Here is a 24,544-nt window from a genome sequence, read left to right as displayed (position 1 = left end):
CTGTGATTGAAATAATTAATCAACATATTGTCATAATATTATTAAATTTATAACTAATAAGCTTAAACAAGAAGATATGTAAATATCTGGGTGGAATTGTTCAAGCAGCCAATGTAGCTGGTGAAAAAGGTCATCTAATATTTTTAAAACTTACATTATCTAAATAGAATTTATAGTTGTCTTTTTAGAAAATAATGATAAAGGCTCAGCATTTGCTGCCTCAGTAACTTTCTATTAAAACGGATTTCCCAGAAATTATCATTCAGATTGAAAACCCAGCTTTTGATTGTGTGTAACAATCAAAGTGTGAACAATTCATTCAGTGAATGTCTGATCAACAGTATGAAACTGCTTAAGGAAGGCTGCATTTGTGTGGAAAAGGGCCAGTGTCCTGATTTATCATGAACAGGAAATGGAAGAAAGCTAGCAGCTTGATCTGGATTTGTTTGTCAGATTATTACACACATCCCTTTGACACAGCAGGGGAGTCGTGAGACTGTTTACCAGAAAGCTGTTGTTATGTTTGCATGAACAGGTTCATTGTTATCACTTGAATAATGCATCTGTGCCTCTTTTCTGTGTTTTCAGAGCTGAAGACAAGGGTGGTAAGGTTTCTGAGGACATCTTTGCTGACTGTCGAATGCCCAAGCACTTTCATTCCAGCTCCGTCCCTGTCCCCATGGCAGTGGACAGCTTGGTACATTCTGCTGCTGGGTCATCCATCAGATCCCCCTCCCTGCACTCTGTATTCTGCATGGATGATAGCAATAGCCTGCCATCACCAAGGAAACAGCCTCCTCCCAAACCAAAGAGGGATCCCAACACACGACTGAGTGCTTCATACGAGGCTGTTAGTGCTTGCCTGTCGGCAGCTTCTAAGGAAACCGCTAATGAAGGTTAGGCATAAAGGGAGACACAGTTGCAAATGTTACTCTAGGTTACTGATTTATTGTTTTCACTTCGATCCTTTTAAACACAGCAAAGTGCCTTTGAAAAGTCCGCTTCCCTGAAATATTTAAGTAGCAGTAAATAAAATCAGTCAATTTGTAATTTGTTTCCAAATCGGCAGATAATACTCATGTGTTCTAATTGCCTAGTTTGTCAGCAACAAAAACCTAGTTGCAGAACTCCCTCTAGAGACAAATGACCTATCAACTTCAACTATTCTACCCCACTGACCATTATTTCACCTTTTAAACCATATGCTAGAATATCCTACATCACTAAAACAGAATGCTTGAAACTTGAATTTCACCGAGTTAAACATTAAACTTTCTCCTACTTTTTCCCTATGTTCACATGAATAACTTATTGCTTCCGGTGGTTTATATTTGTGCTTACAGTGCTTACAGTGGATTTTTTGTTTAGAAGGAAAGTGCTATGAAAGTCCCGAAGCATCTTAGTGCATTATAGTGGATATAGAATAGTTTAGAGTGCCGTTGTTCTATTCTCCTTCAACCTTGAAATAAAGGCGTAGGAGATGAAGGGAAGGAATACACTCTGCTTTTTCTTGATAAGTCTTGACTTGTCATGCTTTCTGTAAAGGATCCTCTAGTCTTATCAGGGACGATCGTTCAAGTTGGGTTTAAAGCTATGTATAACCATTCTCTAATACTGCATACAACAGATGGAAACCTCTGCAGTGCCCTTTTGCAAAATAATTACTGTTCTCATGTGCAGTTCATCAGATGCAAGTCCATTTTTCTTAACCTCTTCCCTGGTCATTCAAGCTCTGTGTAAGGAGAGATGAACTGTATCCAATAAATTTTAAGATAGTGTGGTTTAAGGAGCTTGGTAGTGGTTTTGGCTTTCTGTGCCTAGCTTTTCAATAAATTATGGATTTAACCAAAAAGCTTTAGTAGAGGATTTTGAAAGAATGACAATTCATATATGTATTTGTGGTCTTAACACTAATGCTTGCATACACTCACAAAACAACTTTGGAGTTCTTTTTATATGTATGAAACAATAGGGCCAGTTTCCCTGCGTATACTCATTTTCCAAGGATTATGTCAGTTTCCTGAGTCTTTGTCCAAAACCAGCTCTGATTTACACTATCAATTTTGATCTTAAAAGACCAGTCACCTAGGTACCCAGTTTCTCCATTCCATGCAAGCCTGGAGGCTATGAAAAGGCATGTAGTTAATTATATACTCAGTTGGGGAATTGCCCTTAGGCTATGGGATTCCCTAACTTTATAAATTATTTCCACACCCGCAGTACAAAAGAAGATGATACAGGTATGATATCTGCCTATAATTAGTTTTATAGATATTACATAAAAGGGGGATAATTCAGTTACTGGTAATAACGTGTGTTGAAGTAGCACTGTGTGGAAACTCCTAGTTAAAAGTGTGACACTGTCTCTTGAGGCAACTGGAATAACAAGCAAATATTTCAGTGTGTTACAGATCTCACAGTGAACATTTGTATTCAAAGGATACCTCCTCAGGTGTTAGTTGTCATGTTTTACTGGCCGTAGAGGTTACCCAAACAGATTTGTCCAGATAGCAAAGGCTAGTGGTTAGGAAGCTGCAAGTTCTGCATTTCATTCCTGAAATATTTATACTTTTGACTGAAACTCTATGTTTGTGACTGATGCTCATTGTCAAATCTGTGGACAGCATTTAAAGACTTGAAGTATTAAACCTGTGTAAGAAATAACTGACTTTGATCTGTTAATAACACAGACCTTTTTCACTTTCCTAGTACTGACCCGGCCAAGGCCACACAGCGATGATTATAGTACCATGAAAAAAATACCGCCCAGAAAACCAAAACGAAGTCCCAATACAAAACTTAGTGGCTCTTACGAAGAAATACCTGGCCAAAAGCCTGGTGATGTGAAACAGACAAGTACAGTAGCTAAACCAGGTGTCTATGACACTGTGGCAGTACAGAGAGCAGGTTCTGCTGATGGGCCACAACATGGCATGTTGAGTCTCTATATATCACAAGAAGAGGAGGAAAATGAGCCTGTCTATATTGAAATGGTAGGGAATGCAATGAAGAGCAGTTCTGCTGAAGGAGAAAGTCCAGAACAAGGAGAGTCTGTATATGAAGAAATGAAGTATTTTCTACCAGAAGAAGGAAGCAATGGTAATGGAATAGTTCCAGTAGTGACTGGATCTCCTCCTTTGTTGTTTGAAAGCAAAAAAACCTATAACACTGAAGATGGACCATTGGATGGAAACAGTCAGGCAGCATTGATCTATAAAGACTCATGTGACATTCCAGCCCCTTTCCCTAACTTGCTCCCCCACAGGCCACCACTTCTTGTATTTCCTCCAACCCCTGTCACATGTTCACCTGCTTCTGATGAATCACCTCTAACACCACTTGAAGTCAAAAAGCTTCCTGTATTGGAAACCAACCTAAAATACCCCGTGCAGTCAGAAGGATCAAGTCCATTATCACCACAGTACTCCAAAAGCCAGAAAGGGGAGAATGAAAGACCAGCATCTCCAGGCTTGGTTGTGTTCAATGTTTCCAGCAAAGTTACTCCTCCTTCCACACCACCTCCTCCTCTCCCACCACCCCCTCCTCCTGTACCACCTTCTGTTTCCTACCGGGCTTCCACACATTTTGCATTTCCTCCAGATACTTGTGCTAGTTTTCTGATTAATACAGGGAAAACAGGTACAAACTCAGATCTTCCAAAAGTACCTCAGAGACCAAATCCTGCTCAGCTTGGATGTTCATCTCCATTCTCCAAACTGCCTTACTCCCCAAAGGTGGCAAGAGCAGATCACAGGAAATTGAACTCAAATTCATCATCTTCATTTTCATACAGCCCTACAAACTCAAGGTCATTGACCAGTCCCCTTGATGAGTTAACTAGCTTGTTCAACTCAGGACGGAGTGTGCTACGAAAATCTGCAGCAGGACGTAAGATAAGGGAACCAGAAGGTAAGACAGATCTCAGTGCTTCTGTGTAATGTTTCTTCTGCACCAAAACTTTCTTACATTAGAAGCTGATAAGGTAGGTGAAAATACAAAACAAATCCTTTTTTGTGATTTTTTGTTGTTTTTTTTTTTTAAGGAAGGTTTGTCATAGTCATAAGAAACACATAGAAAATACATTGCATATAAAACATTATAGGTCTTCAGGTTTTCTCTGAGATGTCAACTTTTATTTTACCAAAATGTTTGTATGACACAAATTTAAAAGCATTATTTTTAAAATTCCAGGAGCCTCGATAAAATAAACACAGAGGTTTATATTAAATAAACACATCATGTGAAAAATGAGTTTAGGGTATCAATCTGTACAAATACTTTGAAATATATGGCTGGGTGTCTGGTAGATAACATGTACTTTTAATTTGAAGACTTTCTCTTAAGGTTTCATTATTTTATTTCCATGAAATTCTGAATTTGGTAATACAGCCATTAATATTTTCCTAAACAAAGCTGAGACAGAGAGCCGCCCAGCAAACTACATTTATTTCACCTTTCTATCCTTTTATTCCTGCCTTTCCTGCCATTAACATACACTTATGTACATACCCAGAGACTACTTGTTATCCTGGCTTTCCAGCAGTTGGGGAACATCTTTTGTGTCCAGTGCAAAAGCCAACTACACAAAAAAAAAAAAAAAAAAGCAAAGCTTGCCATTTTGCTAAAGGTTTCTGAGACTGGAGTTCTCAGACATTATCACATAATTATTTGTCTTGTCCAGGTAATAAAGGGTTCAGTGTTGTTATTGAGACAAATCTATGCATCCTGTGAATACTGAAAATTCATCCTGATGTTACTAGTTTCAGTCGGATCCTCTGTCAGGATGAGATGCTTCTCACCTAGCTTTGTCCATCTAAAAGCTTGATATGTAGGCATCAGATCCTTAGCCTATGAAGTGACAATCATTTACAGAAACTAATTCCTATGAGGAATTATAATCATCTAACTTTCCTGTGAGTAAATCATCTAATCATCTAACTTTCCTATGAGGAAAGCCTAGATGATTAAACTAGTAGGCTTGTAACTTCTAAGTGATAAAAGTTGAAGTAAATCCTGTCTCTGCATATAAATTACAACGGTGACTCCAGTCATCACATTACTTTTCTGATTAAAAAAAAAATGAAGTTTTCTATGGAAAATAGTCATTGTGCTTTATATAGAAACTTCTCTCCCTGGTAGCATCTCCCAAGCACAAGATTTTGTGAATTTAAAATTCAGGGTAAGAAAACCTTTAGACTGTTTTCTCTACTTCTTCACTTCTATCTGTCCAAACAGCTTGTCTTAATCAAGAGCTGTGTGCAGTTTATTCAAAGTGGGCAAAATATAATCATACAGTTATTTAGGTTGGCAAAGACTTTTAAAATGGAGTCCAGCCATTAACTTACCACTGCCAAGTCTACTACTGAAAACTTACTGAGGGTGCACTTGACCCTCTTGCCCAGATTGTTGCTGAAGCTTTTAAACAGAAGTGGCCCCACTATTGAGCCATGGGGAGCACCACAGGTGACCAGTGACCAAATGGATATAACTTCATTCACCACCACTCTTTGGGCCCAGCCATCCAGCCATTTTTTTACCCAGTGAAACATACACCTGGCCAAGCCATGAGCAGCTGGTTTCTCCAGGAGAATACTGTGGGAAACTGTGTCAAAGGCTCTCCTAAATCTAGGTAGATAACATCCACACCATTTCACTCATCCACTAAGTGGGTCACATTGTTGTAAAAGGAGATCAGGTCGGTCAAGCAGGACCTGCCTTTCATGTGACCATGCTGACTGGGCCTGATTGCCTGGTTGTGCTATACATGGTGTGTGATTGCGCTCAAGGTGATTCGCTGAAAGACCTTCCCTGTTACTGAGGTCAAACTGACAGGCCTGGAGTTGCCCAGACCCTCCTTCTGGCTCTTCTGGTAGATGGGCATCACATTTGCTAGCCTCCAGTCAACATTCAATGCCTATAAATATATGTAGAATAGCGTTGTTTGGTTTGTTGGATTTGGGTTTTGTGGTTGGTTTTTTGTTTTTGTTTTTTTTTTTTGGGGGGGGGGTGTTTGGTTGGTTGGTTTTGGTTTTATTTTTAAGTTGGGAGGCTTGTTTTCTTATATAGATAATACCTTTTTATCCACTGGGATAAAACTATTGATGTCACCTCTTTGGATACCTCTTCTCAAAGCTCTCTTCAATGTACCTATAGTGAGGAAGGGTGGCAGAGCTGCCCCAAACAAGAAACAAACCTGACCTCTACCTTAAAAAAAAAAAAAAAAAAGGTTGCTTTTGGATGGTGGTTGTTTGCACGTGCAATTTTCAACTAAAAGTGACCAAGATAGGGTTCAGCTTGGGTCTCCTGTGGGTTGAAGCCAGTGCATTAACAGAGGCTACCATAGAAAATCTCTACATTTACTTTTCACATGGAAAATGTACTTCTAAATATTTCATCAAGGCAGCACTAAGTACGGAATGTCAAAGTTCAAGAAAGATACACAATAAAAAAACCTGAATCAATATTTTATGAGCTAGGAAGCTACTGGGTACTAAGTGCAGTTACATATGGATAGTTAAATGATGGGCAGATGGATTGAAAGAAAGAAATGCAGGTGAATGTATGTGCACATTTTTACAATTTGGCTCTTTTCATGTACTTCATGTGTTTAGTTAATTTCCAGGGTAACAGCTGGAAATTTTTTTTTTTTATTTAACTTCTTTATATTTTTATTTAACTTCTTTATATTACTTCTGATGCAAAGTAATAAGATGGCGATCGGCAAAGTAGACTGTTATGCAAAACTTGAAGTTGTCCATGTCTTACCTTCTGATTTTTTATCACCTATTGCCTAATGCATATTAAGTTCCTGGAAGACTCCTCCCTTTCTTCTTTTTGTCATTTGTAGTATTTTATTTTTAGGAGGTGATATGGTTAAAAAAAAATAATTTTAATAAAAATTAATTAAAATTTATGACATTGCCTAGAGCAGCACTTGGTAATGTGGAAGTTCCTTTATTTCCATAAGTTATAACTTACCACCAACCTTAACTAAAACCAGAAAGTAAAAATGTGAGCCATTTTGAAGTCAAGGAGAGTTACCTACAGGAATCAATATGATTCTGTGAGGAATCATCAGCCTTGGAGATAAAAGCCTCCTTGCCAATAAAGGTGCAATGAAGACATATTCCTCAACATCCTTTCCCCTTGCCTGGAGGAGTAATTTCAAGGCCTGAGAATACTGATATCCTCTTAGCTCCTGATCTTTGCATGGGCAATGATCTTCCAGAATTACAATAGTGCAGATCTGTGGTTTTCTGATGGGCTATGGACTTACTGTGAACTGAACTGAGCACTCCTCTTTCAGAAAAGCAGCAACAACAACAAAAAAATAAAAAGAGAGCAACTTTCATTACCTGGTGGCCCAACCTGGCTATTTGTTTTGTACAAACATATCATCTACATGTTCTGACTTGAGTGCAGATAAGCGATCATGCACACACACAATTTTTTTCTATTCTTCCAGATTTCTAGAAGTAGAAACTTTCAAGACTGAAAGAAACTGAATGGCCATGTGCAGAGCCCCTCCTCAGATTTTTTTCTAGATAGTTCTAGATTTTTCTAGGTATTTGGGACTAGAATTTATAAAACCAAATTCAATGCCTTAATAACAATACCACACTCTCTAGAAGAATGTGCAAATATTTTTAACTATTCTACATATAAGACATTCCTTATATAAGGAATATGAAATGTTTAAGCATTTTATATGGAGTATGTGTGGAGTACAGACAGAATTTTCTTTAGAAAAGAACATTAGATTGTTAACAAAATATTCAGACTGTTCAAATGTTTGCCCAATATGCTTGACATCCATTAGCTGAATGAATCGCTTCTTTACCCGTTTCCTAAGTGAGCTATTTCCAAGACAGATAGCTACACCTATCAGTGAATTTTTCCACATTCTTCAGTTTAAGCGCTGGAAGTCACAGCAAGATAGTTGCAACTGACAAATAATACAGGTATTTAGATCACCTAGTTGTGGCTAAAGGTTGCCAAATACTGTTTATTGAAATTACCTCAGACTTTGAAAATAACAGGATTTAATGTGTGTGTTTGGGGAGTACTGTCCTGTCAAGAGGCAGGCACCCCTTCGATAGCTGGCAAATAATTTCCCTCTATGAACAGCTTGAAAGCAAGCTATTATGCAGCTAATGTCCCAACAGTGGATTTCAAATTAAATCTCCACTGGGGTTTCTGAGATGAAATCCCAGTCTCTTATCCTCTAAGCCACTCAGCTTTTCCTCTTAATCAACTTAGTAAAGATAATATTCATATCTGCATCTCATTATTCCTACATTATATTGATACAATATAATAGTTTTACTTTCTTTGTGGCAAAAGCTAACAACTTACAAAACATGAGTAATACTGAAAGCTGTGTTTCCACCTGTTATCTTTTACCTGTGAATGCTGGAGGAATGATTACATGGGGCATCGGACTTCTGTAACATCTTTTAAGTGAAATTCTCAAACCATTAAAACTTTAATGAATTAAGCTTCACAACACTTCTCAGAAAGAGATTACTATCTGTTTATATAATTGCCTTAATTACCAGAGAGTGAGTGTGACTTTTTGTGACTAATTTTCAGATTAGATATTTAAACACAGGAGAATCATCACTCTCTGATTCACAATGGACTACTTGCAGCTCTCAATCTGAATCTCTTGCAGTAGTTACAGAAAAGTGGGAGGAAGCCAAAGCACTCTATTAACAGTTTAATGCAAGTCATAAAAAAAGGCCCATACATGGCTAGCTGTACATGCCCTATACAGAAAATTATGAAGGAGGAGACAGAGCTGCTGGCACCACAGTTGTCATCCAGCCCGTGCTGGGGGATTTTTCTGAAGAAATAATTGTGTTTTGCATTGCTGCAGCAGAAAAAGGAGTTAGAAGAGTGTAGGGAAAGTACCGTCTATTCCTGTTTTCAGAATATGTATGAACTTTTTTACAGTCTGAAAGATACCAGTTTAGCCTGCGGTCTTCTAATCTCTTAAGTCTGCCATTACCACGATAATTTCTCACAAAAAAAGATCTGGATAAGCAAAATATACCAAGAATAATTTTCCATTTCAGAATCTCTGAAAACCAGTATATTTTACTGCTGGAGTGTTTTGGTTTTTTTTTTATTGTAGCATTTCTCTTCCTGGTTGATTTTATTGTTTGCTCTTACAGAGTAAAATCATGTTGTGTAATTTGCCTTGGTTTTCTGTCCAAACATGGAAGAGAAGCTTTGTGTGTGATTACCATAAATTATTTTTAACCTGAAGATTATTAGAAGAAGAAATCCAGTCTCTCAGGTGATAAAGAATGGATATTGTCATAAACCCTTATAATATTTATTTTGTATTTTAAACCCTTTCATTGAAAATAAAATCAAATTCTTAGCACTCCCCCCTGCATTTCCAAAGCCTATATCCAGTGAAATAGAGATTGGAGGAGACTGCGCACCCACAGGAGAACACAGGAAAAATCAATGCATTCCTCACATGTCTTATTCTGTAAGTACCTACAGCTGTCAGAAAAGGATCCTGGAGCAGGGAAACCCTTGTTCTGATCCAGTACAGGGTCATGTTCATACCTAGTCACTGTTTAACTGGAAACAAGCTGAGGAGAAGTAATTGCACCAACTTTTCTGCTCCTTTTACATGGCCTATTTCTGAGACCTGCAGGCATTTGTTTTAAGTTACTGATTCTTCTTTGCATTTCTTCTTTACGTTATTTTATATGAAGTAAACACATCTAACAGAAAACAAAGTGGGTTGGATTTACTTCATGTTCCCCTCATCCTGTTTGATACTGAAGTACAATAACCACACTGTATTGGTTCAGCTTTGTGCTTTCCAAGCCCTGAATTTTAATAATATCCCAGCTTTAATAGTGACTTTAATCATTCAAGCAGACATTTACAGGATTATTATTTTCGTAACAATGTCTTTTCTTCACCATCTGATGCAATATAATTGTTCCAAATTCAGCAGTGATTTGGGAAGTTGTCTAATTACTAACAGTGTTGTGGGCTTCTTTAAATAGTAAAGTCTTCAGTATTTTTTATTTGTGATCCGAGATGCAGAACTACAAAGGACTTTGTTTAGGAACTACTGCATTACTGATTGCAAACCAAAGATACATTAATGTGAGAAATTAGCCATATCTGATAGAACAAAGAAATTGAATTGTAGCACACATCTATTCCTGACACCAACCAGGAATATGGCTATTTGGCAGTAAATGTAATTTCCCTTGGTTTTACAGGACTACAGGCATTTGGAACATAGTGAAATTTGAACACACAGTTTAAGTCTCTAATTAAATTCTCGAATGAAAAATCTGTTCAGATGTTTTTAACTTATTTACATCCATCTCAGCATTAATCATATTTTGCATACAGTCTCAGTAGAGAACAATAATTCCATTTCACAGAAAATGTCAAGATTGTGACATTTATTTTTGTTTTGCCCTGGAAAGAAAATCAGGCATTCTGAAATTCTGTGCAGAAATAAATATTCTTTCATGTCCAGTCTCTAAAAAATATTTGGAAAGTATTGATATAATTTCCCTCAAGCATAGTAAATTTTTTCTTACTGGAAATGTTAACAAATCTGTTGACTTTTGTTTTCAGACCTAGTTAAGTTCAAGAATGGCCATTTCAACACTGATTAGGTTGTCATTTAGGGGTATGTCTACACAGCAATCAAAGACACATATAAACAAAGCAAGCTAATGTTAAACTCATTGGCTCACCTATCTAAGAGCAATGCAGTTGTGACTGCACAAATTCCAGCCCCTTAGAGATGACCCAAAGTTCTTGACATGAAACTATAGACCTATGTATGTGGATTGTGTGTCACTTCCAGCACTGGCATTTTGTGTGGCTGAACGGAGAACAAGAGAAGATAACTGGAAAAAGACTGGGAAAAAGACTTGGTCATAAACATGAGACCTCATGCTGTCTCTACACTACTGCACTCTGCTGTTCAGCAGGTAGGAAAGTGTTTGGAAGCAGAGCACTGGTACTAGAAATAGCAGTTTAGGCCATCTGTCTTCTCCCTGGGCCCACTAGCGAGTGGGAAAGTAAAGCAGTTTTCAAGTTCAGTGGTCTTTGGGTTTTCACTCTATTTTAAAGTTGAAAACATAAAAATTAATTTTATCCTTTGTGTGGTGCAATTAAAAAAAAATTAGACATGAAGTTCTACATTTTGTTCTTTCTTTTAGCTCTTTCTTTAAGGGCTGGTTGCAGAATGATGCTGACATACTAGTAATATATAGTGACAATTTTTAGCCTCAGGTTGGCTGTATTTGTGCACAGTATGCATGCTTATCACACTGCATATATGATAGCCACATGTTCTTTCTTTGAAGTTCGTAGACGTGTCATTGACCATCACTGTATCCATTCAGAATGAACTTAAAAACAAGCTAAAGAAATGCCTAAATTCAGTTTTTATTTTAGAAGCTTACTTCGAAAGCAAATTGGGAGTTTTGTTCGAGAAGTTTTCCAGACTAGCTTTCCCTTTTTGGTGGGCAGGATTACAGTATAGGTGATCAAAAAATATTCCTTGGATTGTCCCTCAGGATCTACTCAAACAATGTATGTGCCTAATACAGTCACTTATTCTAAGACTTCTGCATTGCATAATAACAAATATGCATAATAATTCAATAGCTGGTATGAGAGAGATCCTGAGAAATCTCTGTAGACGTATTCTGTGGGAATAGTAAATAGAACTGATGTTATGCTGTTGGCAGTAGCAAATCAGTCTGTTTGCTTGTTTGGGGTTTTTTTGTTTGTTTATTTTTGCAACATTTGCAACTGTGTTTGAGAGGGAGGAAGGTTGAGACAGTGTCTCATAATTCTTTTCAAGAGCAGCTAAAGCCCATCAATAATGGCTGTTCTGTTACTGAGATACCACACACAAATGTAAACAAATACCTGCCTTCAAAAAGAACTATGGCTTCCACATTAGTGAAAACAGTTTAAAATAGGGAAGCTGTCTTCTTACCAAATTCCCTTCTCCGTTTCCAGCAGACCAGAAGTTTTTTAACCACACAAGTTCAAGAAGTAGACCCTTTAGTCAACCAATCAACACACCTAACAGTAAACAAAACTATTACAGACTAAAATCAGGTACTTTTTTTCCATAGTAGACTTGAAAAGGTGGGGAATATGGGAACATGGAGGGAAGAAATGCTTTGCCTAAGGCAGGAAATTGTCCCAAGCAGTGCTGCCCTCCTTCTCGCCCTCTGTGGTTAGTAATGGACCTCGGAAAGGCCTGCAGAGATCGGTTCCTAGAATAGATGGGGTGAACTAAATCACCAGTCTTTGAAACATGTGCCCTGGCTGCACACTAGCACACTTGCTGCATTAAAAGGGCATTCCAAGTTACTGCTTAGATACTGTCAAGCAGGGGAGATGGCAGCCTGTCCAGACATTCTTCATCCATTACCAGTACTTAAGAAGGCTCTTTTCTCCACCTTCAGCAGCAGAAATCTTTGTATCACATTGGGAACAAGCCTAATCTTCTGAACCCTGGCTGATTGGTGTCACACTAACACAGTGTTCTACAGAGCAGCTCTTTACCTCCAGCAGTGAGTTTTGTCACTTGGTGCTCTTGATGGCCTGCATCTCCTCTCTTTGCTTTCTAGTGTTCCTACAGTTTCCATGAATACAGCTTCCCAGTGCAAAGAAGCAGCAGTCTGGTTTTGTATTTATCTGCTCCATTGAAGAATGCATCTTCTGGAGCGATTTGTAACATCATCTGATAGCTCCACTTACACAGTTTAGAGAGGAGGGGTGCTGGAAGTGACAGTAAAATTCATTGCTGCCTATCCTAGGAGCGTTATTGCAGGGGGAAATTCTACACAATTGCTGCTGTAAGGGCAAGCTTTGTGAGGTGAAATAAATCAATGAATAATTACTGCCTCTTACGGCAGCACAGCTACGAGGGTGAGACAAGCAGTACACACTAATAGGCTGGGGGAATCCTGTGTTGACTGTTTTCATCCTGCTCCGTTTCTTTCAGCAAATAAGATGCATCTGTTCAACTCCAGCTCTCAGCAGACTAGGTAAATAGTCATGCTACAGCAGGTCACAGTGTGACTTCATATAGGTAAACTGAACTACTCTGAAGCAATATGCATTTATCCAGTGAAAGGACACCCAAGACAAGATGTGCTGAGGGTAGCTAGCAAACACCACAGACAAGGAATGTCTCCACAGTAAGTCAGAGCAAACCAGGAAACACTCAAGTGCAATTGTCAAAAGTGCAACAAAACACAGTAGTGAAACAGTGAAGCCAAAATAAAATGGCCTGTTCTTATTTAATCTTCCTCTCCCTTTCCTTCATGAAAAATTATCTGCATAATTTCTGCAGTCACCATCTTTTTCTTTTTTTTCTTTTCCCCCTTATTTCACAACATGCACTTACAACAGTAAATGTAGCAAATATTCAGGATTGGCTACTAGGATCCAATGTATTCCTGAATGTCCCAAGAAAGAGTGAGAGCACAGATCAGGAATACATTTTGTCTGCAACTTCCCATCTTTCTTGTGCTGGTTAATAGGATTCATCAATTCTCTCTTCTTAACATATATAATGACAAGCTGATTTGATGTTACCATTTTTACTGGATGCCAGCCACAGGTTTCAAAGAAATCAAACTATTGATCTTTTAGATGGAAGCCGAGGTACAAAAGCTGCTCCACCTTTACTGCATTGATTTATCTGCCAGAATGTATACATTTTTCAGATTTCATAGTTGCTAATGAAGCGTGAATAGCTGTGGATCTTGATAACTAAAGCCATATATTGATTATTGGTTACAGAAAATCATGTTTTCCATGAGTGGAGAAATAATGTTTGATATTATCCTGGGATTTATTAAAGACATTAAATGATAAGAAGAGGAACTATTTCCCCCATTTTTGTATGTTTCTTTCTATATTTAAGTGTTATATATTTTTGTAGGTGGTGTTCCTTTGTGGAAAAGCTTTTAAACTTTTTCCATAATATTTGTGTTTTGTGTTTTGTGGAGCTGACATTTTTGTTGACCAGGACAGAGATTGTTTCTACTTTAATACCTAGATTCTGCCTAACAAGACCTAGATCGTGCCTAACTTGTGGCACTAAAATTCCTCATTTGGGAAGTCAGCCTTAGCTCTCTGTGTAATTAATTGAAAAGGAGTGTGTGCCTTGAAAGAATGAACCAAGTACAAGTCAAATCAGATTGAGAGGGGTGTATGTCTTCTGTTTACTGTAGCGCAAAACTAAGGAGAACCTGCTGTTTCATACAGTCAAGAAGAAACTTCTAAATTGTCTTCAGCAGAAATTGTACAACAGTTCAGTGCCCCAGTACCCCCATCTGTTTTGATGTTACTTTTCTTCCGTATTTTTCTCCTTTTTTTTTTTTTTTTCCTGAAGATGCACTTAATATTGACCACTCATTTCTAATTTGTGGTAACTAGTGTTGTCAAGGTGAAGGGCTACATCTGGTTTAGTAAATGAGCCCTTTTGCATTCCAGCCAGGGAATGTCGTGGGTATGGCAGCTCAATTGTCTGCATAGCCAAAGTGCTAGAGGAGTCCTTGGCATGGTTTGGGACCTGGCAGGCTGGCTCCCTTCCAGACAGATCTGGGCATGGTTCAGGAAATGGCACTGGTCAGGGTCTGTACCCAGTAGTGCAGCCTATCTGCTGTGGAAAGCAAGAAAATGCAATAGCATAGACACAGGTCTCTTACCATTTGCCTCAGGGCCAGAGAACATTTTTGATCACATTTGAATAACCAGGATAGACAAAGCAAGAGGCCCTCTGTATTTATGATGTATTATGAATCCCTTGGTGTTTTGGCAGTGCCACACAAAGCATACAAGGTCAGCATGAATCTAATCCAAAATCCACTGAAAGCTGTGAAGGCCTTCTGTTGTTATTAATGAGTTTTCCGTCAGACTGTAAATGAGCACTAAATGTTAAAAGAAGTATTTGAAAAAAGAACACATGGGGACAGATATACGTCATAGGTATACCTACTTTTAAAGAAAGAAGAGCAAAACCAAGGGCTTTGGCAGAAAAGAAAAATACAAACCGAGCAAGTGACTTACTCTTGAGCCTTTAGCAACATGCTGGTTTTCCATGTTTTTCTGCAAAAAGAGTCTGTGGTGATTCCACCAAAATGCTGATATCAGCCATTGATTTATACTTTGCTTTAGACTTTATTAAATAGGCTACATATATAATTTTCTTACAAAATTAATAGTTCCTCAAAATGTTTCTGTAGTGCACTTTAATCTGTCATCTGAATAGAAGCTATACTGGCCTATTTCATAATTTGGTGATAATATTAATTCAGCCAAAATACTACTTACGAAGGAACTAAGATGTTTGGGATCCTACATTTTATGTTTGAGAGAAAAAAAGAAGAGCTTTATAATAGGATATTTGGAAGTCATAGCTCAATTAAAAGATTTGAAGTTATTCTTTTGACAAAAGAGTTATATCATGTGGACTTTCAGTGCATTGGGTTTCTTTCAGGAGCGAGATAATGACTGAACAAGGAAAATAAAAAGCAGATCTATTATTAAATGATTTCCATGATTGCCATACTCATACTTTTCTTTCCAAAAGAAAGTGACAGTTCAGTCCGTCCTGTGCCTTGTAACTTTATCATGAGTCTTAAACTCAGTCTCTTCTAGGAGCTCTGAGAATAACAAGCAAATAGATTTCATGAGCTGCCCCTTTTGCATACTTTTCCTTTTACACTTTTCAAGTAGTTTTGATGTAACTAATTACGTGTTTGTTGGAATACAGAGCTTGCTTGTAAGGAAATAATCGTTACGCTTTGTCATAATCTGATTAAAAGCACTGTACATGTGATTGTTTCTAGCTAGTAACTGTGCTGCAGTTGAGGGGCAAATTATGCCTCCAGTCCAGTCATCCATATGTATCCATATTGTAGTCCATATATATCCTCATTAACTGCAATATTAGAGCAGAATTTGACTGAGTCAGAGGTATCTTTTTGGAAAAGTCAGTTTACCAAAATAATAATCCAAATGCTGCTGACTGTTGCAAAGAGTCTGTAAGTTTTCACTTAAAGTTTGTATTCCTTTTATAATCATGAACTCCCACTGTGATCTTACATCTGATACCTCTCAGTAGCGAGCGTCTCACAAGTAGGTATGGATGAATCTTCAAATAGCATTTATTACTAGCTGGAAAGTGTTGACATGCTGTTACTTAAAAAAAAAAAAAAAAAAAAAAAAAGAGTTTAAACCTGGTGGAGAATCCATCCATCTGATGAGAACTGTGGAGTACAAGTCTGAGCAAAAACCTAACATTCAGCGTGTTGGTGAAGATGCTCAACTGTAGGAAACATAATTTTGTCTTTTCCCATCTCCTACAGTATTTCTAATAGTTTCAGAAAGTTCATAAGGGGTGAGAGAGCAGTGCACATCTGTCTCTGCAGGGACTCACAGCAGCAGGGGGAATTTGACATAATGTGTTGCTGAGCAGCAGCTGGCAGTTTGCCCTGGCAACATAGATGGCCAGCAGCATCTGAGCCTGCATCAGCAGGAATACAGACAGGAACACAGGCAGGGGCTGTCACCTGTGCCCAGCAGGGCAACAACTTACATCAAGCATGAGCTGAAATGAGGGGGGTTTAGGCTGAGTACGGAAGTCTTTCCCCACGAGGACAGGTAGGGCAGCAGGTAGGCAGAGGGACAGGCTGCCCAGAGGATGGGCAGACTCCATCCTTGAGAGGGTTCCAAGACTGGCTGGGCCAAGCCCTGAGCAACCCTGGCTTGATCCCACTGCTGGCCCCGCTTGGAGCAGCAGTGCACAAGGGATCTCCTAGGGTCCCTTACAACATAAATTATCCAGTGATCCTAGGTAAGTTTTGCAACAGTGTCACAGGACACTGGTTACACATGACTAAAGCATCCTCTTGTTACACTATTTATAGAAAAGATTTTCTTAAGAAACTCACCCATTTCGTACAAAGTGCAAAATAAATAAACAGTACTTGTTTGCTAGGGATACGCTATGGCTTCTCCAGGGGTCTCTTTGAAGATAGCGAACATGAGCGGTTATACTTTTTCCATAGACTCACATGAGTTGCTTCAGTGAGGAGCTGGAGATGACTATATATAGGAAATTAGCACAAGTACCTTTATATAACCCAGATTATTTGGAAAAAAAAAAAACCAAACACAAAACAAACCCCCAAACATAGTGATTTCTCACTCCCAAGATTAGTTAAGGCACTGTGAAGTATATTTTCTCTTATCTAGTTTTCAATTTAGAAACTAAAGGTGTAAATTTCTTACAATGACTGAATAAAGCTAGTGTGATAACAGATTTCTACCTAGCTGTCTCAAAATATATGCTGCATATCTGTCCATTACTTGTTTCTGCCAATTTAAGATGATATTTTAGCTGAATAGTAGCTAGCTGCAATTATTTGTAGTATTTTATCTTACACATTTAGAGGAGAAAAGATAACCTATTTTTTTCAAAGAGCCCTTTATGAATGCCATGAAAAGATATCAATGTACCTATGAAACAAAAGGCTTCTGCAAATATGAATGCAAGAAAAAGTCTTTCTACTTGCACATTCTCAAATGAATTGCAGATGTCAGGCAAATCAATAAATCTTTCGAATATCAAGAAAAATAAGGATCCCAGCCACTTCCTCCAAGACTCTTTATGTAAAAGGTGACACAATAATTATGTAGGTGGATTATGGTCTATAGGCAAGTGCACTGACTATTAACATCTAAAAGTGACATTTCCTTTTCAGACAAATTTAATATGAGCTGCAAAGATGCATTTTGCACTCAACTTGCTTGTACAAAAGCTAAATCAGGCATGCTCTTATAATTGTCCTATATGCATTTTCCAGCTCAGACTCTGGTTCTGCCACCTCTCCCAAGTCAGTTGCTGTGGGTAGAGCTGGTCTAATTTTTTTAATGCAGAGACATTTGCCTAAATAGGCAGTTTATGAAACTGCCACTGAAACACTCCAATCACATCTGGCAAAAGATAATAATCTGAGAATGAGGGAGCAAAAAAAAAAAACATTGCAGTGTTTTATTCTGACACTGTGGAAATGAAATTTTTGACTTTTCAGGACAGCATTTTTGTTAGAAGAGGAAATGTTAAGAAAGAGTCAGAGTTAGATAACTGAAAGCTAAACAAAATAAGAAAGCCCTTTTCACTGAAATTAAACCTTTTGTGTTAATCAGAATGGGTGTGTAGGTTTTGTTTCATTAATTCATTTTTTAAATGTTGGTACTTTTTAAACCAGGTGTTGTTTGTTTGTTTTTTTTCAGCTCAGGCATAAATATGAAAACTTGACCATGCAGTTAACATTAGGTTTGAAAATCTGCAGGCGAAGTATCTGTTCCTGGTGAAAAAACTTTTTTCCTGTTAATTTGAAAAATGCTCATGTGCTCAAGAATCATAAGAATATTCTGTCTCTGGGAAAGCTGAGGATGTCATTGGAAGTATGGACAAACACTGTAATGTTGGATTTAATAGCTAGCATTTTGACCTCCGTTAGTTATTGCTGTCATTATGGCAAAGCTTAAATAGACACAACCAAAATAAAAGAATAGTTCTTTGAGGGCTGTCATGGAAGAAAAAAATACATTTTTGAGTGCTAAATGAGGGCCTCTGCACCCAGGCCAGCCATAATATGTCAGTCCCACAGGTAAGGTCAGCTCTCAGAGAGGGTGGACAGAGTTAGAAAAACTGAAACGGAGCTAAACAGAGAGAACTGAATTCAGCTTTGTCTTCCATGAAACAAACCTGATTATGGCAATGAAAAAGTATGCATATGTGTTCATCACTAAATGCAAAGAAACGCATAAAAGAGAGAGAAATCCGTCAAACAATGCATAGCCTTGTCAGGCTATGCAAAATGCTTTTGTAGCATTTCACGCAGCTTCATCAGCCCTGCCACACGGGTGGAGTGGGGATAGCCAGAGATACCAGAATTGAAGTTGGGGTCCCTCCTACCATCCCCTTCTGCTTCAAACCTGCCTCTGGCCCCCAAACTCCAGTGCGGAGCACTGCTCGGGCACAGCTGACGGCTAAGCCCTGTTTCTCATGGTGCGCTGGGCTGACAAAGCCAGGCAAGCTCAAAGCCAGCTCCAGGCACTTTGCTATGAGCTTTTCTGCTCTGCATAGTTGTGCCATCAGTCAGAGGGTGAAGAAGAGAAAGGTTTTAGCCCTCTCTTTGAAGAAATGCCTGTGCATTGTACATCGCTCAGGAACTCCTACAGGATCAGAGCTCCTCTTGATGTCTTGAAGAAATTTAACTAAAAGGCTATGACATGAAAACCTGGAACTTTATAGGAAATGACAACTGATGGCTGGAGAGCCCTGAGGCAGGGTAAATAATGGCCATAGGGAGGCTCTGCTGGGAGGAATCTTCCTACATAAGGTTTCATATCAAAAGCCATTTTGTTTCTTGTAGGAGGAGATAAGAGAAAAAAATAAACCCATGTTATAGCTGTTGCTAGTATCAACTAATGCAATTGTGAAACGCATTGCAGTGGAGATTGCAGCAGTTATATGAGCTCCTGTGAAATAGGGTGTAAAATAAAGGCAATACAAACATTTGTTTAGTTTTATTAGCTGATATTTCTGTAAAAAGGAGCAGTACAAATGAAATGTTGTTCATGCCTTTCACTTCCGTAAACTTTAAATGTCTGTAAGTGGAACACTAGCAAAAAAAAAAAACCACCCTGAAAAAAATCACTGACTTGAGCTTTCTACATATTCACTGGACTTGTGAATTTAGTGATTAATTAAATTAATTTGATGATTTGTTTTCTCTGTGTTATTTTTTTCTATTTACATGTGAAAGCCACTAGTTAATAGAAAGCTGATGAGCTTTTTCTCTCTGTCAGGTGCTGAAACTAATCTGAACTTGAGGAGCAGGGAAGATCCAAATACATCAGATACTGGATCAGAAACCCAGGATAAAAATGCAAACAACCATGGAACTCAGTCATCTAATCCACTCTCCAGTTCTGTGACTGCTGAAAATGGAAATTCAGTATCAAATGGTAAGCAGTTTTTAATCCCAAAGCTCTTCTAACATAAAATTGCTGAAGTGTTTCCTTGAAAGAGCTTTTTAAGATATAGTCAAGTTAGAATCTTCTGAGTGGTAAAATACGTGTGTTTCTAGAACTGGCTTAACTTAGTATGTGTGAACTGATAAGCCTCTCTCCAATAAAAGGTGAATGTGAAGAAAATGAAACAACCTCTGTTGAGGAATTTGTAATTACCCCAGCTCCAAGCCTGTAAACAGCCTGAGGCATGGAGGACTGAGATTTGAGATTTCTGATCCTGTAATCAATAAAAATGAGACAGAAAATGAAAAATCAGGGTCTCCATTTGCTACCAGGTACTTACTAGTAAATGACAAATTTTTTTTTATCATTGCAACAAGATGATCAAAATGGTGCAACAGCAGCGACAGAAAGAATTAAATTTTTCAGTGTCCTAAAAACATAGATGCTAAGGATGTAACACTGCTGTTACTTTAGAATTTTCATAGAAGTTACTTTTTCATTTCATATAATGTTTTATATAATGTTTATATAATGTTTAGTTTAGGTTTTTTTAGTTTAATGTTAGGAGTAACACCCTTTTACGTCTCTGTGCTATCTGTGACCTTTTTGATACAAATCTTCCACACCTGCCAGAGTTTTTAGTCTGGAAGAGAAAGCTTTTTTGCTATTTCTTGTCCAAACACAAAGAGTAATAATGATAAAACCTGTAATATCCTTTCATGTTACAATGCTGAAATCTGCAATCCTGAATCACTAAAACCAGTAGATCCTTTTTTGGAAGACAAACACGGCAGGTAAAAGTTTGCTGAAATTTGTTGTTATTTCCGAATAGTACCTAATAGAATGTAGATGAATGGGACATTATGCGAAATATATCAATGTATCAATCATTAAGTGAAATATTTCAATATGACAACTAGAATCATAGAATCATAGAATGGTTAGGGTTGGAAAGGACCTTAAGATGTTCTGCATGGGCAGAGATGCCTCACACTGGACAATGTTGACTCTGTCCAACCTGGCATCGCACGCTGCCACAGATAGAGTGTTTGCTACTTCTTTGGGCAACCTGTTCCAGTACCTCAGCACCCTCACAGTGAATAACTTTTTCCTTATGTCTAACCTGAACTTCCCCTGTTTAAGTTTAAACCCATTACCCCTTGTCCTATCGCTACAGTCCCTGACGAAGAGCCCCTCTCCAGCATCCTTGTAGGCCCCCTTCAGATACTGGAAGGCTGCTATGAGATCTCCAAGCAGCCTTCTCTTCTCCAGGCTGAACAGCCCCAACTTTCTCAGCCTGTCTTCACACGGGAGGTGCTCCAGTCCCCTGATCATCCTCGTGGCCCTCCTCTGGACTTGCTCCAACAGCTCCATGTCCTTCTTATGTTGAGGACACCAGAACTGCACACAATACTTCAAGTGAGGTCTCATGAGAGCAGAGTAGAGGGGCAGGATCACCTCCTTGGACCTGCTGGTCACATTTCTTTTGATGCAGCCCAGTATATGGTTGGCTTTCTGATAAGTGATAATAAGTGACTAAGGTGACCTAACCTTTTATTAGTGAAAGGGAGAAACTCCACACATGTCTGAGAGTTCTTTACCACCAGTGGAGTGTGTCATAGAGGTACTTACACTGTGTAACCCAAGTGAAAATTAAAGTAGATACTGTGTAGATGAGACAGCTCTGTTGGACCAAAGGAGCATTGTGACTAATGGTCATACAGCCACGCAATGTCCTGTTCATCCAGCTCCGTTGGCACACTGCTGTCCCTCAAAGGAAACCTCTCCGTTTATTCCTGTTCAGTTATAACTGAGGTCCGCTGCTTGCATGTGGAAATCCATGTGAATGGACTCACTATATAGTTTATGCAGAGCAGCACAAAAGGTGTGCTGATCTGCATAATCTATATAAACTAGAAGTGTGCTGTAAGAATCTCTCTGTTTCACCAAAAGCCCTATGTATTGTTCAGGTAAGGGGATTAGTTTTTCCTAACATAAGCTGTTGAGAAGGTAGCCATTCTGCCTAAGCAGGCCACCTGTGGGCTACAGTGTGCTATATATTCTCTAGAAACTTACCACCAGATCTAAGCAGTTGAGGCAACAAGTTGCAGGATGGGAGAGGTGTCACAGGAGATAACCTGACAGAAATCATCAGACCAGACACGTCACCAGGACAAGCTACATGCTGTTGAGCACAGAGCCTTACATGTTGCCTTTCATGGTGATTCATGCTTCTTTTGTGCTATAGCAGCCAGTGTATCAAGTGGAGCTAATTAGTAGATCGAGCCCATGTGTGAATGCAAAATCATGGAGGAAGTTAGAAGGTCTGGGAATGATGTGTCACTGCAATTCCAAAGACACAGAAACTGTGGAGGGTGTGGTGGATGTTGGGGGCCAGGAGGTGCAGGGTCACAAGTTCCTGGATATCAAAACCTATGAGACTGAAGGTTCTCCGGAACCTCAGAACCTCTCATACATGTCCAGTAATCTAGATCTCACTATCTGAGAGATGCAAGCTATTTATCTAAGAACAAGGCAGAAATGGGAAATAGAAAGTATAGGAAAAAGATCAGGGATTGATTGTGGGATCTTCCTTTGAAGCAATATAGAGAAAGAATTACAGAGAGTAAGTGATTAAAGGCTTAGGTTTCCAGTTTGAATCCAGATACTGCTTGGGACAAGGCTATATTCTTGATTATGTTAAAAAAAAAAAAAATCCTTTAACCTAACTTTTCCAGTTATATTGAATCATATTCCTTGCTATCATTTTCAATACTACATAGAATTACAGTAGTAAGGTTAGCAAGCATAATTTTGAAAACAAAAAAAAAAACCCAAAAAACCCAAAAGCTCCAAATTAGACATTTTTGGTAACTTGAGAATAGTTGCAAGAAAGCCCAGTCCAGATGGTGCAACTTGTGCTCCAGCCAGAACCCCTGATTAACTTATGTTCATGTAGTTCTTCCCCTGCTAAACTGAAGCTTCTAACCTTGTACTGAATTAAGCAAGGTCTTATTCAGTGCGCACCTGTGGTATCCTAATATTTACTTAGGTGCATGTAAAGGAAAACTCTCAGAATGTAATCAGCTGCTCCATTTATCTTTCCAAACCCCACTGAACCTCTGCTTGCCATGTCTGTGGTGATGTGCTGTTGCTGTACATGGAAACTTTACTTATTTGATAAGACCTCTTATCAAAGCACTTTTCATAGAAATAAAGAGAAAATCACTGATAACCTTATTCTTAGCTCAAGGCTGTCATGGACAGTAGATCCTAAAATGTATTGATACAGTGCAAAAGCAGTATCATTTTCAAAACATGCTGCTGGCATAGGAAAGTATTTTCATTCATTTGTGATGGTCAAGAATCATGCAAATATTTTGCAATATATATTTTATTTGAATTAAATAAATAACACCTACTTTTTATTGTTTGAAAAAAAGGGGGGAGGTTGAAACTAGATGATCTTAAGGTCATTTGCAACCCTAACTGTTCTATGATTCTATGATTTGTTTTGTTTTGACAATCCTGGATTCTTAGAAGGAAATTTATTTCAAGCATTCTGTTTGTCCAAAAATATGTGATTTTGCTGAGGGAGAATTTTAATTTGGAGGACAATGAATTTAATATAGGTAAGAAAGGAATACATATATTTTACAAACCTAGTATGCTGGAGACCTTGAACATCAGACCTTGCTCCAGTACATGCCTAATATATCATGGACCAGCTTCAAAGAGTGATAACTCAACCACAAAGGAACACATAGTTCAAATCACAGAGAGAACAGGGTCAGACTTCCTCTTTGCATCAGGCAGAAAAGGACTGAAATGCTGGATTCTCACCAGGTTTGACCTGGCTCCTGAGCTGCAAGCATCTTCTTCACTGCCTGTGTGTCCGCAGAGGAATTTGAGGTGGTTTGAAGCTGTAGAAAAAGATCATCCATGTTTATGAATACTTTATGTAAGCTTTATTCAGGATAACAAAAAACCCAGCTGTCCCTAGTTAGAAAGCTGTGGAGATGCATCATTATAAGGGGGGAACTAAAAGCCGAGTAGAGAGGCCAAAAAGGAATAAAGATCATTCATTCTCTTTAAAATTCTTGTATTATCTCTCTTGCAAAGTTATGTTATTTTATGGGATTGTTCATGCAATCTATATTTTCATGGGTTAAATCAGTAACCATGTAAGAGTTAATTCTCATTTGTCAAAATAAAAAATTATTGAAACCCTTTTTTAATACAGAAAATAGCAGGTTTGAAGTCAACCCGGTTTCACAATGTGTTTCTGTGCTAGTTTCTTGATTGAACAAGAAACTGAGCATGAACATGAAGCAGAATTATGTGTTTTGTGCAGTACATAATCCCATTAGTAGTTTATGATTCACTGCATTTGAACTTTATTTGTTTCCATTGTAATTCTGTGTGTGTTGTGTATAATATGCAAAGAGTAGGGCTTGCCTCA

The 24,544-nt window shown here is 38.3% G+C and overlaps 1 protein-coding gene across 1 annotated transcript in view; it reads left to right on the top strand.

Annotated features, from left to right (window-relative positions):
* MYO16 (myosin XVI) overlaps positions 1 to 24,544 on the top strand; it is a 369,554-nt gene that overhangs the window by 329,686 nt on the left and 15,324 nt on the right. Inside the window, exons 31-33 of the mRNA XM_065677940.1 lie at positions 589 to 896; positions 2,710 to 3,909; positions 19,915 to 20,073. Coding sequence (XP_065534012.1) covers positions 589 to 896; positions 2,710 to 3,909; positions 19,915 to 20,073 — 1,667 coding nt within the window. The remainder of the gene's footprint in view (positions 1 to 588; positions 897 to 2,709; positions 3,910 to 19,914; positions 20,074 to 24,544) is intronic.

This window comes from Lathamus discolor, chromosome 4, assembly GCF_037157495.1.
Source record: "Lathamus discolor isolate bLatDis1 chromosome 4, bLatDis1.hap1, whole genome shotgun sequence".
NCBI lineage: Eukaryota > Metazoa > Chordata > Aves > Psittaciformes > Psittacidae > Lathamus > Lathamus discolor.
This window is presented reverse-complemented; position numbering and strand designations above follow the sequence as displayed.